This window comes from Drosophila ficusphila, unplaced genomic scaffold, assembly GCF_018152265.1.
Source record: "Drosophila ficusphila isolate 14025-0441.05 unplaced genomic scaffold, ASM1815226v1 contig_791, whole genome shotgun sequence".
Classification (NCBI taxonomy): Eukaryota; Metazoa; Arthropoda; class Insecta; order Diptera; family Drosophilidae; genus Drosophila; species Drosophila ficusphila.
Window position 1 is genome coordinate 2821756 of NW_025064737.1, and position 15549 is coordinate 2837304.

The window sequence follows — 15549 nt, forward strand, 5'->3', positions numbered from 1 at the left end:
TGATATCGAGTCTGAGAAATTTCATCTAAAGGATCTAATAAAAAACATGAAAGGAAGCTAGCTTCGGCAAGCCGAAGCTTATATACCCTTGCAGTCAATTTCTTCAAGATGACGTTTTCTAACTACTATTGAATTTCGGTTTAAATTTTATCAAAATCGTATAACTCTATCATATAGCTGCCATAGGAGAGATCGAAAAATATATATAGAATTAATAGAAATAAATTGATAACATTGTTGTTCTTTTTCCCACGAGCATGAATTTTTTAAAATCAAGTTTTTTAACAACCCTTAAAATTAGAAAAAAGTTTCATAGGAAAGATTACAAAATCTATATAGAAATAACGGAAATAAAATTATAACATCGTTTTTTTTCATCAGATAAACATTTTCGGAATATAAAGTTTTCTAAGGACTATTGAATTACGAATTAAATTTGATCAAAATCGGACAACTATGTATATCATATAGCTGCGATATGATCTATAGTCGAAAATATGGAAAATTAAAAGAAAAATTGTCATAGCTTCGATGTTGTTTAGCCGTTATGTATTTTGTTTGACATATTTGATGACTGCAAGTAACTTGCACTGAGTGCAAGGGTATATAAGCTTCGGCTTGCCGAAGCTAGCTTCCTTTCTTGTTTTGCAAGAATTTGTTAGGAGCCTGATTGACAATTTTGTTAACGTGAAAAAAGCCAGCTGAACAGCACATGCCTCGTGGGCTTCCTTTTTGCCTTTTTCGTCTGTCTGTCGCTCTGTTGTCGTCTCCAGTTGCCGTTATCGCTGGCGTTGCGCATTCGCCCCGTTGCACCCTGGTCCTCTCTGTCTTCCTGCACTTTTCCCACCCCCCTCTCTCTGTCTCTCTTTATCACTCTCACTCGTGGCGTCTCCTACGCACTTAACATTGAAAACCGAAAACAAGCCCCCAAGTGGCCAGAAAGGCCTGCCATCCGCCACAAGCCCGATTAGTATCCCATCTCTCTGCATCGGCGCACTGAGCAAGTTCAGCAAGGAGAGGCCCTAAAATTTATGGTGCATACCTATAGAATCGTGATAGTGAAAGTTTGATAGCAACAACAATAACTCGTAAGTTTTGAAGTTTACAGCGCGTCTTTCAGACAAAACGCGTGCCCCTAACAGTAGGCAATGCGTTTTAACAGGAACTGTTAACCACGAGGAAACATAGTTTATAAATAAGGGAAGAGTACATCTTTAATATTGTATTTTAACGTCTATTTTAACCTGAAATAAAAATAAAAACAAATTGGACATTCTTGTGCATTTTGTATAATATATGTTTATGTTATATTTCTGAGACAATGCGCTGGGAACTCGAATTTATTATGTAAAAATATATAAATAAAACTAAGTGCTATAAAAAAGTTTTACTTTTTAAAAAAAAATACAGAAAAGTAAATTTTAAATCAGATTGTTTAATGTTATCATTAAATAGAAATCCATTGCTCTGTTAAAGGGACTAAAAGAGAGAGAATAAAAAAGAGAGGGTAAACGGTAGTTCCTTCGCTCTCTCTTGGCCATGTATTTCGGCCCTGTTGGCTGGAGCGACGTAAATACCGTTAGCACAGTACATCGTGGACAGTTGAGCGTGCAAGTTTGGCAGCCAGAAACCATTGCAGATTATATCAGAAAGGCCAACAAATATAAATCAAAACAGAAAATTAAAACAATCTAAGACAACAAGGGAGAGCAAACCCTGGTCTCACTAATAATAACCAAAATGGCACCTCGTAAAGTTTGAAAACACGAACAAAAGAATAACGGTTTTGTATTTCTGGCCAATTCGTGAAGTTTTTTCGGTCCCTCAGCTGTGTGTTACATAAATCTCGGTGAATGTGTGCGTGTGCGTGAGAGAGTGCTCATGTGTGTGTGTACGACTAACAGCAACAGCAAAAATATTAAAAGCAGCTAAGAAAATATAAAGCTACTTCCCGATTTCGAATTATTGTTTGTGTGCTTAGTCAATTGGGTCTGAACCCAAAAGCAGTGTCCTTGTCAATTACGAGAAAGTTACTACATAAAAATATAACGCATACTAGGCGGTGTCAGAAACCAAGAACAGCCACATAAAATACAATATAATCAGCAACCAGTCAAAGCAATGTAAGTGAAAATATTCTATTGAAATAGGTTGTACTTTTATTGTTATTTTTACCTAATCGAAAAGTTGTAACGGCTTCGAATTTTTAACATGATTTTCAATGTGGCCGAAAAAAATGGTCTGGTATAGAGAACGGCATTTTTATGAAGAAAACATATTGAATAATGAATATGTTTACAAGCATAAGACATAATTTTCTAATCTTATCAGCAACAGTTACATATTAAAACCTTTTAGCCATCGTGTCTTTTGGAAATAGCCATTTGTTTCCGAGCCTGACCTCGACCAATCGACTGCTAGTGAAAGCTGAATCGCAACGTCTGTTCAATTTTAGTTAATTCCGCCCTATCAGCTGCAACATGTGTAGCAATTTCCCAGCGCTACATTTTCCACAACATTTATCGATTATCGGAGCCCACTCAGCCATCGCCACCTCCCATTTTCTTCTGGTCAGGTCAATTGCTTGCAAAATTTAATAACCGCACACTTGGCATTTTGCGTTTTGTTTTGTGCCCCAACTTTGTTAATTTCTATTCGGCCCTTTCTCCTCCCTTCTTGCCTCGTTTTATTGCTCTTTCCTTTGTGATGGCGCCCACGCAGTTGCTCGTTATTTTCACTTTTTGTGCCGCTTTTCGCCTGTCAACTGCCTGCCACTCCCACTTTTCCATCGGTATCTTCTTTTGCCTCTTCTTTTCTGCCTCTTTTTCTCGCCACCTTTGTGACCTGAAATGGGCAATATCATCTTGCTTAGGCCCCGGATTGAATATCTTATTGTTAAGAGGGAAATTGTATCCCAAAAGAGTTTGATTGATTTGCCGAAGGACCCGAAAGTTCTTTAGGAGGAGCAAATATAATAGGTATGTGTATTATGTCGGATCGGACCCACCAAACGACTATAATCCGTCAATGTGACGAAAAATGCTCAAAAAAAGTCAGGTAAAGATTTTTTATAACTAAACAAGCTGATTTAATTTTGTTTTTAAAAATCACAGTCTTTAGGTCGAGTTAATCAATGTACATCATATATTTTAACAAATAGAACATAATTTTGCAGATAAAAGGGTTTGTTAATACATTCAAGAAAATATTAAGGGAGTTAATAGGAAAAATAAATCTTATAATACAAAAATAACAAACATATATGTAGTTGAATCAATGTTCGGCTCTGCATTCATATAAAGATTAGATGCCTTATTAAATATTATACATATATCTCGTTTTACAGTAAGCCAATAAACAATTATGTTGTACTTTTTTAAACAATTTGTTTATTGTTTAAACCTTGTTTTCCTGGAACATTATACATTACCACTCATTTGAACGTAAATGTTGAACTTTTGTTTAACCACACAGGTTGATTAGGGATCAGTTTGCTATGACTATAAATTAGAATTTATACATTTGCAGTGTCTACTGTTTTATGGCACTTTTATGTGCACTTTCTCCTGCCTTTCTCCTGCTGCACACTTTGTTGGCTCCCATTGTTATTGCGTATATTGTTTCTGCGTCTAAGCGTGCTTTTTGCGAGCGGCTTTGTTGACCACCCACAACGAAGACAAAGTCGCCGTCATTTCCAGGATACATTTCGCTGCCTGCGTTGCTGCCGTTTCATTTGTTTCCCTGTTTATTGCTCTTGGCTTTCGTCCTGCCCATTGTTCTTGTTGTAGATCCCGCTGCCGCAGGACTTCAGCCTGAAGTATTTCAGCCATTTTCTGGTCAGCCGTCTCCTTTCAGTCGAAGGGACTTGGAAAGGAGGGGGAGTGTCGCTTCTGTTGTGGCCATTGCAATACTAACGGATCACTTTGTGGCAGTTGGGAAAAACTAGTATCTATCACTGTTGCTCAAGGTAAACATTGGACTAGCAATAAGAGAGTTTGATCAACAAGAAATAGCACTGTAGTAATCCATTAATGCAGTATGAAATAGTATGTGGAGTATTTGAATTGAAATTCTTTTAACTTCCATTTTGCTTATCAAACTATGTTATTGGTTATTTTCTAATACAAATTCTAATTTATATAGTCGTTGTATAGGGTTTTCATAAATTGTTTTGAAGCTTAATAAATGAATAAGCCTTTACACCACAACAATAAAAGTAAACTAAATATAATTTGTTAGTTTACTTAGTATAAATGCAGGCATGACTTTTTGACTCAATTTTACTTAAGTGTTTATACGACTGAAATGCTAGACCCCAAAGTTGTCGACGAGCGCATAAAAACTTTCAGTAGATGGGTACTCTGTAGTAAGGGCGAAAAATTAGCATCTGGCCTTTGTAAGTGGGCGGAAGGGTCTGACACAGGCGCTCATTAAATTTGGCGAAAATGTCAAAGCTAATAAAAAGTTTGTTGACATTGTATGTGGGGAAATTATGTTCAGAACTCCTTACAATGGCTGACTTCTCCTAAAACTCCACTCGTCAGAACTCGTAAAAATAAAGAGCAGGAGAGAGAGTTAAAACGAAACTCTTAAAATGCATATATTTTCAAAAATAAGCGTTTTTCGTCTTTTTTGCGGTTGTTCATATATCGCCTAAAAAAACTTTATTGAAATTAAAAAGGCATTTTCATTTATTTCACTTTTACCTATTTATAATTACGATTTGATATGTTCGATGGCAGATATATGATTATATTCGAACGAGTAAACAAATATTTTCCCTAAGTTTAAATTTTAGCCAGGTCATAGATAACATTATAAATATTTCAAAATCATGTGAAATTAAATAAAAACATATTTATTTTATATAAAATAATTTAAATTTGAACTTGTGGATTCACATAACTTATGGAATACTTTGTTTTAGATGCCGATGGGTTTAAATTAAATTAAATTTATTTAAATAAACCTTAGGCAAGGATATGACCAAAAGGAAAAAAAAGTTTTTGCAGGCACTGTGTTGGTTTGAAGGCGAAAGCCGATAATCAATTCCGTGGAAATGGGCAGGTTAGCAGAAGCGGCAGGCGCAGCGGAAAACCCAGAGCTGTTAACAGCCAGGGAAAACCTGTTAAGTTAACAACACGCGCAGGCCCTTACATTTAATTTTAGTACACAAAGAGAGGGAGGGAAGACGAGGGAGAGCGAGAAGAAGAGAGTCCGGACAACAACAAACAGCAGCTCAGCTGTTTTCTGGCCGTGTCGCGTGCTTTGTCCTTGACAAGGTTTTGTTTTTCAGCATTTTTCATACTTCCCCAGCGGGAGCGAGCGAGATGGCCTGCAGAAAGAGCGAGCGAGAGGGCGACACCGAAAGCGTGGGAGAGTATACAGTTTTCCCTGGCTGCGCCATTTTCATTCAGTAAAAAAAGGAGAGGGAGCTGAACTTTTTCCAAGGCGGAAACGCTTCTGCTAAATTGAACGTGTGTTTGTGTGCGTGAGTGTAAGTGTGTGTGAGTGTGTGTTGGAGGCTCATGTTTCTTGGCTTCTTTTGTGGCTTCCATTCGCGTGCCAATTGCGCATAAGTTCTGTGAAATTCCGAAATTGCTTAAAAGTTTTCGGGGAAGATACATCAGCGACCGCAGAACCCGCATGACTTTCTCTTATTGTTGGGAACCTAACCACTCCGCTAACACTATTTCATTAATACACGAAAGAATACCTTAGAAGCTTAAGACATAAAACCCATTAAATTCCATTATTTGGTGAATATCATCAACATTTATAAAAATTCTAAGTTTCCATAAGGATATAAGTTACAGGATTTAATTTTTGTTTAATTTACCTAATTTTAATTTTAACTGAAATGGCATTTATCATATTATACAAATATTGAAAGAATGTGTTCCTCTACTGTTGATCTGATCTTTTGGAGTAAAAATGAAGTAAAATGTTGATAATCTGTATAACTACTTATTTCCAATTCGAATAAAAATAAGGTTTTTTCATTAAAAAAATTATTTATTATAAATAAATTTATTTATTTCTCTTTGTTTGTCAAGGACAATTCTGTGTTCATTTTCTCCACCGGACGAAGGCCAAGGGTGTAAGGGGCCAAAGTGGGATGATATATTGTGGAAACCATTCGCAGATCGCACCTTTAATTGTCATCGTTGTCGCTTTAATTGCTCCGCACGTGGCCTGTCCTTGGACAGTGAAACTAGGTGCTCCACTCCCGTCCAACCACAATTTTGAGCCATCCCCTGTCGTAATATATTACGCTCCATTTGAAATTTATTTTTAGTCCCGCCCGCGTATGTTAATTAAAACGTTGATAAATGGTTCACTCTACAGGGGCCCAGGGTGTCATGGTCGTGTGTACGTGTTAAGCTTTAAGTTGACAGATGTCTAAAAGCCTAATTGTCTCAAGAAAACCCATAGCTCCAATGGGTACCTGCTTAAAAATAATTGCTTATGATTATCCCAATAGGAGCCAATAAAAAGGATTTATCTTGTTGATTAACAACAAGATTTTTGTTCGTGTTTGTGGAATATGAACAATACTTCAATTTAAGCTCCGTTTGTGCATATGTTCTCCTAAGTTTGTCTACTTCTTTCCCCAGTATTTCCCTCCAGCCCGCCTCAGTATTTCCATAATTTAACAGAGAGCCTCGGCCTCGGTCTTACCTTGCAATCTTTTGTCCGTTGCCGATACCCCGTGGATAATTCCCTGAGCTGGCAGTGCATAACTAACTAACTAACTAACCGACTAACCAACCCAACTAACTCTCTGCCTCGGCAAACAGTCGCCCACAGGTAGACACACAACCGCAGGGCAAACACTGCGTATAAGTAATTTGCCGAGCAGAGCGGCAAACTAAGCCTGCAATTAAAGCCACTTGTAATGCGCTTTTGTTATGGCCTAATCCATTTGTGCATGGCCCAAACGACCCCCGGAAGCCCCCGGAAGCCCCCGGAATCCCCCCATTGCCCCACAGTTGAGTACAAATTGCAATTAGAGACGCAGGGAACAGTTGACAAGCCCAAAGATGCAGATGAATATGCAAATGCGAGCTGCGGGGCTCAAGAGATCCAGAGAGAGTCATGTCAACATTGGCTAAGTCTGTCAATGTCAGTGCTCAGTTCTTTTGTTCGTTTGTGGCAAGGTTGGCATTAATGCAGCCAGCTGAAGTGGCCGGGGGCGCAGGGAACGGCTCCATTATCCTGCAGCCAATTGTTTGCCTTCTCTTGGTCTATTAAATCTGTTAGCCAGGTACTCAAGGGCCCTGCCGCAGTGGAAAATAATGCGCTAAGCTCCCGAATTCCACATCGCTGTTGTTCAGGCCCCACTATTGACCCAGTTATCTGGCGAACATTTTGAATAATCTCACCCATCTGCTCCACCCTTTTGTTTCTCCCTGTGTGACAACTTAATTGGACGGAATTCCGCTCGTGTTTTCCTCTTAGCCGGTAGGCCATTGATTTTGTGCTGAGAACCACAGCCGAAACATTTCCTGCTCGTGTCGATGCAATTTCTGACACATTTCAGACCTTTCAGCCACCTTTCCTGGATATCGTTTCGTTTCAAAATACCAACACCAGGAAGCCGAACAACAATTTTGTTTGTTTCATTTTGGGTTAATAAATATATTCGATTTGTGGAGAATAATGATAATACAGTGGGCGTCTTAAATGACAATTTTGCAACTAAAAAAGCTTTGTTGAAAATTTCAGAGAGTTTAAAATAATTCGATCAAGATATCATGAGTCCCTTAAAGAGCTATTTGTTATTCGTTTAAATTATTACAATTGATTGGGTTAGCCGTTTTCCAAACATTTCAACAAGCTGTTGTTTTTTAATTCTGGAATACGGGATAAAAAATATGTTTGTTAGTTTGTTAAATTGTGCAGGAAAGGGATGCGGAATTGGTCAACCGGGGCCAGTTAAAACTAAGTTGACATCCTCTCTGTTTCGGGGCTCGATGGAGCCAATCGCAGAGCATTAACTGCCTGATCGCCCATGTCCATGTGTCACCAGTCCCGCTTCCCCGCAAGGGGAGCAAAAAGCCACATGGAGGGTCGGTCTCCATTATATGCATAAATTACAGTTACGCAAAGCCGGAACCACTGGCACTTGGTCTCGCCAGCTCACCAGTTCAGCAGTTGGTGCAGCAGGAAGAGCTCTCCGGCACTAGAGTTTTCGATTTTCCGCGCTGTCAATTCCATTACGTATGCGCCCTGTTGCCCCGGAGGGCGCTTAAAGTATGTGAATGCAATTTGCATTCGCTGGACACTCGCACGGGGCCAAGAGTAACTAAATTAAGTGCCCTGCCCCTTCTGCCGGCCCACGAGCGCAATTGGGGCAAATAAGGGCTGAACACTGTGCGTTGGGAATTCGCCAGAGACCGACAGACCGACAGACCGACAAGTGGCAAAACAAACCGAGGCATAAAAGCGCTGGGCGAGTGCAAATATTTTTTCAGTGCCAACTCAAGGATATCCTTGATGTTTGCCCAGCCAGGGAGGTGGAGCGTGTTGGCGCTAAAAGAACTAAAACGAAATGCATCCTGCAATTATGAATGAATGCAGGTCCCCCGAAACAGCGAAAAAGGAAGCCAGTCGGGCGCCAACGGATGCGTTTGCGGAAGCTGCACTCGGTTCACTATGCAAATGTCCTTTTTATGCCTGCACTGAGGAAAACCAATGAGGAGTCTGTCTCGGGTATTTAAAAATGTGAACCTATTCATACATATATCATAATATACTGGAAAAGTAATCATTTTTGAGTTACTCTTCTTACCCATCAAACAAATAATATAATCTGATATTGTAAATATTAATAAAAATCAGATAGTATTCTAGCATTGATTACATATCGTTTTCCGATTTCCATGCATGCTTTTATGGTTCGTGTGTCAAAGTGGGTGTTGTCCTCAATTAAAGCCGCTGGCCTAAAGCTGGCCAACACACTTTACATAACATTTCAGCACTCTCCCTTTCGTCCTTTGGCCCTCGATTTCCCTTTCCCACCCCCTCACCCTCTCGTCGCATATTTATGACCTCGCCTAAGTGCATAGCCTTCAAAATGAACGAACGACTGACTGTCTGTGTAAGGACATTGGAACGCGTTGCCAATGCTCAAATGCTCAAATGCTCTGGCCAAAGGCAGTCATTACTCATTCCACACCCACACACGCCCACACCAACACACCCTCACACCAACACACCCACACAGTCACACACTCCCCGTTTGCACAGTGGGTCGCTGGAGACATGCACACATTTTAAAAAGTGTGCCCAAAAGTGCAAAAAAATAATGTATTTGAAATTTCAGAAGTGCGTTATTTGTTGGTTATAAAAAAAAAACATACGTATTTCACATTTAAAAACTTTCAATTAGAAAATGTGTGGCTTTCGGGAAATTCCATTCATACAACTTCTTTGTAATCAATAAGTTTTAATTGTTTTTTTTATAAAATTATTATAATTTAGGAATGCATCAATTGATTCGTTTTCTTTTTCGAAATGGTGCATACCACGGTGCCTCCTTTAGAACAAGCTTGAAGTGCGATTATTAAATGTGCCTCGATGCTCATTTTATGGCATTACCATCCCCTCACCCGTCCCTTTCCACTCAGCTCACATTTTTCCAGCGGCACACAGCCGAAGGCAGAAACATTTCAGGGCAAAAGGGGAAAGGGGGCTGCCAGGGATGGCCATTACGTCGAAGGGTAAAGCAACAGACTTGGCTTGAATGCCGGCCAAAAGAGAGAACTACTCATAATAATCATAATGAGCGTGTGTGCGAGTGCAGACAGATGCAGTCCTTTTGTGCAGCAGGACTGCTGCTGTTCAGTTTGGCTTAGTTGGGCTTGGCTCTGGGCCATGTGTCTGCGTTTAAGCCAAAGCTCCTATTTGGAGCGCCGGCATTGACGTTAATTACAGCCAAAGGACATCAAACCATTTTCAACGGAATTCTGTACTTTTATTAACATTTCCCTGCTTTACAATAAAAAAATTAATGAACAGACTCAAGGTCAATTGTGGTTTGTACTGATAATATCTTTAAAGGTTATTCAGGTTAAAAATTATATTATTTATGGTGTTTGTTGTTCATAAGCGCTACTCCTTTCGATCAATTCAGAGGGTCCTCGCCAAAATGTCAAGATATTCCTCTTTCCCATAACGACGTTGTTATTGTGATCTTGAATCCCTTAAACGTTCTTCAATGCATAATGTGGCAGGAAAGCTGTTTGGCCTGCACCGCCTTGATGCTGTGATGCATAATTCATTTGACGGCTTCTGCATATTTTGAGAGCGAACACACTCTAATGCAATTTGACATTCGTTCTATAGCCTCGTGCAAGCTTTGAGGATTTGAAGGGGTTGCCCTCCTCCTTTTAAACTGCATATCCTGTTACAATTCATACGAAATGTAAACGGAAAATGGGGAAAAATCATTGGCGTTGGCGCGAGTGGTTTTTTTTTCCAAACAAGTCCATTCCGAAATGGCATTGACTGTGTTTATTTTTCGGAATTCGATGGGGTAAAATGCATTTCTGGCAATCGACAAAGCGAACTTTTATAAAGACACTCTTTCTGCTCGCCGAAAATCGATGTTTTTATATTTTCGATGACCAGATGTCCTTGCTAGTATCTGGATTTTATTTTATGTGCATATTTGCTGTTCAATCAACAGAAAGTGCTGGGAAAGCTTTAAGAAAAATATTATGTTAATCAAAGAATCAGTTTTTTTTGGTACGGAATGTATATTACTACCACAGCTTGTAATGTTCACTGCATTAAATATATTTAATTTTTTTAAGTGTTAGGGCCAAACATGCAACTAGAACAAAATACCAAAAATTAATTTGCTCCTTTTGGTTAGTGCCTCTTCCGGGTATAACTAATGTCGCTATAACCGGATTCTACTGTAGTTCTATTTTACTCAGCTATGCACACCAATTTCCTCTGTTTTAACCTATTTATTAGTGCGGTTACATAAAGAAAGAAGACAAAATGCAATAGTCTATGGCCTCTACTATCAGATATATGTTACTTAGTTTAACAACTTTTAAAGATCTTGACGTTTATGCAGACAGCATAATTCTGGTGGGCCAAATAGTGAGTTTTTGCTACCAGAGCCCAAATCATTAAAAAATATTTCAGCGCTATAAAAACTGTGGGCGGTACTGAATTTTACGGTTTGCGGTTACGAACTATAACTGTTCCCAATGTATTTTGAAAAAAGTCGTTTCCTACTTTTTATGAGTAGAATTCAAGCATGTTATCCTAATTGTTGTAAAATCAAAACTGCGGTCGCCACAGAATTTTGCGGTTAGTGGGCTTAAAACTGGACGTGGATCGACTCGTCTGATAAGCTGATCAATAATGTATATAGGAATAGAAGTTGTAAAAACTTCAAAGAGTTTGCTAAATGTTGTATAAAAGTTTGACGTCGTTTACACCCACGCTAAAAATGTATTACAGTAGAATCCGCTTATAGCGACTTTCAAGGGACCGACGAGTTTTCGTCGTTATACCCGGAAGACGCACCAAGCAAAAGGATATAAGTGTATAAGTCTGTCTGGGGACCAATCAAGCCATCGAGTTTTCGTCGCAATACCTGGACGGACACTATAAGCGGAGTCGTTATAACAGGATTCTACTGTATTTTGTTTAGCTTCTTGCCTTTCTTATTTTCGTCCCGTGTTAACACAGATTCCAAACAGAGCTCCAAAAAATGTTTAGCTAGGTAATAATTTGTGCCAAATAAAAGCAAATATGTATGTGTTAAAAAAGTTATAAAAAATAGTATTATACATTATAGTATTATAGTATTAGCATTAATTTAAACAAAGCACACCAGATTCCACAGAACTAATACCCTCCTTTTTCTCTTTTTTTGCAGGTTCGTTGCCCATCAGATACCCAATATCTAATCCACTTATAAAAAATATAAATATAATGATAATGCTATGAATACGACTGTATAGCGCACACAAATAATCCGAATCCAACTCGAACACGCCACAAAGACCAACACTCCGGACCCAGAACTCGAAACAAAAACAAATTGCAGCACCAAACAAATACGAACAGGAATACAAACAGCACAGCACACTGAACAAACACCAAATATCAAATAGAACTAATATACCTATCGCTAATTAAATTATGAATAGCTAAAGCTAATTAAGCAACAATGCTCGTACAACAGACACATAACTAGCCCATATCCAGTACAACCTGCCTATAATCGACCGCCTCTAGCCACAATTATACATAGACATCTACCAATATTTGCGCAGCATTTGGCAGCAAAGACGCGAACCCACGACACTGAATAGAACATATTATATTAGGCAAACAACACGAGAAGAGAACAGATCCCGAATACTGAACACCAACATCAGATATCAGATATCAGATTTCAGATATAGAATGCCTTGCTCCCCACATAAATGTCTAGCTAAATGTACTGTTTTATTGTTCCAACCCGTAATGAAATAATGAACAAGCACTCTCGCTATTTGTGTGCCCCCGAATGCGCGGTAAATGCAGCTTCTGCATCGGCTGATCACGCTATATATCTGCCCCATATCTGCTATGCCACCTATAGCTAACCCGACTGCTGCTACTCCGAGTCTAAATCCAGTCCACCCAACCACCAACAGCCAACACATGTAAATACAGACTCTTCCTACCCGAACAGTCGGAGATCGGCCTGATCTCAGTGCCTGATTTCCAAAGCCATTGGATCACCCGAAACCGATAACCGATAACACACGATAACACAATCCGAGTCCAGAGTCCCGATATCCAGATTCCCGCAGAAAAGGACGACACACGAACTGAAATGTGCGTTTTTTCCTCCTCCAAAAGTTTTACATTTTCCACTCGTCAGACTTTTCCACATTTCTCAAAACTACTTTCTTCTTACTCCTTTAACGTACTAAACTATAGCAATAGAAGGCATGCTGCTTGTGATCGCTTATTCTTACTCGGCTCTTATGAAAATCTAAAACAGCTCGAATACCTCTCTTTCAATCTATTTTCCGCTCATATACTACTCCCCTTAAACACGCTTAAAGTCTACCTTCTAACTCGACAAGTTTCCATTATATAAACTCAACATAACACGACAACAATATATATCCGTTGTACCGAATAAATTTAAACAAACTTATTTTTCCTTTGTTAACAAAAGGCTTTGAAGAATCCCTTTTATTTTGCTGTTTTATAATATTATTCTTAACCCAAGTTTAAAATACCAAACTTCTGTTTTAACATATAAAACTATTAACGTCTAACTACCAAGTACTACATGTGTTATTTTTCAAACTTTTTTTTTATACTATACTCTATATTGTTTAACAACTCTTACACTACCTTACATTTCTCTATTACTCTACCAATACTCGTAAATGCTTATGATTACCCCAGCACCACTTGCATTCCCAACAAGGAACCTCCAACGAATGTTTGCCTCTAAGTGTCGCGTATGCCAAGTCCACATTTTATTTCGATCGAGTGCAACGTATTCGGTGTACTAGAGTCGTTTTCTCTACTCTTTTTCAACTGTACTCTTTTTGATAATTTTCTTTGGTACATGCCTTTCCCCTCCGAATAGCCAACTTTTACACACCGTTAATACTTTTTGGCTCTATGTGCAATTTAAATCTCAATAAACTCACCACCTAAGCAACAAAGTTAAACTAAAACCAAAATATCAAAAGCAAGTTCAACTCGCTCGCTCGTTTTCTTCATCTAAAACCAAAAAACCGCAAAAAAAAAAAGAAAGCTACAGATAATTGGCTCCAATTGAACTAATCGTTTTATGCTTCTAATTGTTTTATGCGAAATTTCTATCGATAAACCAAAACCGCCAAACCGAACCGCTTAAAAACGAATCAAATCGATCGAATCGATTCGAAATGTCTCGCGAAAACTCGCCTCGTCACGGCTCCTTTCGCCGTAATCTGAACAGCAGAGATCCTTCGGGAGGGGCAGCGGGAACTGGTTCTGGTTCTGGAACTGGTTCCGGACCGGGATCGCCACACCACCAGCAGTCGAACCACCACCACCACCAGCAGCAGCACTACCACCACCACCACCAGCCGCCGATCATGGAGCACGCCGGCGCGCCGATCTCCACCTCCGCCTCGAACATCGCCACCGTTTTGGAGGACGGGGAGACCGCCCACCTGCCGCCCCTCACGGGATCGGGCCCCAGTCGCCAGAGGTCCTTGCGGGACCGACTCAAGGACGGCATCACCGGCAGCTTCTCCTGGCAGTAAGTCCTCGCCACGCGCGCTCTTTTCGATGCTTCTTCCACCTTCCACGTTCCACCTTTCACCTTTGTTCCGACTTTGATCTTATTACAACTCTTCTCCGACACCCCGAACTCCAGATTGTTTCGATTATTTCCGTAGTTATTTTCAGTAGTCCACTCTCCACTGTATGTTAACGCTTTTGTTTCTAGACTTGAATTCGATTTAACTAGTACCCACACGAAATCAAGTGCACAGCGTTGTAAGTAAGCAATAAACCCAGGGAACAAATCCGAAAGGAAACCAACTAGATTGCACAGCACCCTTTGTATAAAAATGAATTAAAACACCTTTACTTCACCTTAAGTAAATTGTAGTGATTATATATTGGTACACAGTTGGTAAGTGGTAAATGCTAATGAAGATTTAGCACCTGGGAGTTGATATAATAAGTTGGTATAATAAGTAAAACTAAGTTACCCTTAAGTCTTATTTTTCTCTCATCTTTAAGTTTGTTCCTTATTGTTAGATCCAGGAAATACATTAAAATTGAAAGCGAAAACAAAAAGCATTTACAAAATGAAACCAACAAAACAACTGTTGAACAAAGTACTTGTGCAATGTTAACAGACAAAATGAATCACAGGTCATAAATCAATTAAATTTGACAGTTTAATTTCCAAGTCTCTTTCCCACTCGCAAACAATCACCTAAAGAGGCTCAAAACATTGCATAATTAATGTAAAAATAAATACAAGTACTAAGGGGACAGAGAAAGCGATAAAACAGAGGATATTGCTATGTGACGGACTGAAAGGGTGACATAAGCGAAGTCAACGCCCTTCACGTTTAATTGAGGTGGGAAAACAAGGTGACAGCACGTGGAAAAGCAGATTCAGAAACAGGAAACCCGAACAGAATTATGACAATTAACATGGAACTTCAATTTTTATCATTTATTAATAAACGCTCTAATTTGTGTTTCCTCTAGAGGAGATCAAATTTATACTTAAAAACTTCAGCAGTTGATTTGTATTTGAATCATTGGTTTAAAGTCGTAGACTTTGAACAACATTTTTGGGGTAATGAAAGTGATTTCTTCAAAATATTTCTAAACGGAAAAAAGCAAGACTCAAAGAAGAAACTTGCTTTTTATTTGCAAAACAATTGAAGCACGTGCGACGGGCCTTGAGGTCATCATAAATGCCTTTCTCCGCACTGACCCCTTCACCCAAGCAAACCTTCCTCTTCACCAAAAAGTTGTTATAAAGTCAGCTCAAAA

The 15549-nt window shown here is 39.2% G+C and overlaps 1 protein-coding gene across 3 annotated transcripts; it reads left to right on the plus strand.

The window, feature by feature from the left end:
• The first annotated feature begins 1602 nt into the window (after positions 1–1602).
• LOC108090108 (GS homeobox 2-like) lies at positions 1603–14515 on the plus strand. 3 transcript variants are annotated; one of them, XM_017188623.1, is made up of 3 exons: positions 1603–2123; positions 11906–12855; positions 13628–14515. In XM_017188623.1, the coding sequence occupies exon 3, from the start codon at positions 13932–13934 to the stop codon at positions 14292–14294; it is 363 nt and encodes a 120-aa protein (XP_017044112.1). In that variant the 5' UTR covers positions 1603–2123; positions 11906–12855; positions 13628–13931; the 3' UTR covers positions 14295–14515. The 3 variants fall into 3 exon arrangements, with proteins under 3 accessions (XP_017044112.1, XP_017044113.1, XP_017044114.1); XM_017188624.1 differs by having other exon boundaries at positions 11906–12680; XM_017188625.1 differs by lacking the exon at positions 11906–12855.
• Positions 14516–15549: the final 1034 nt, after the last annotated feature.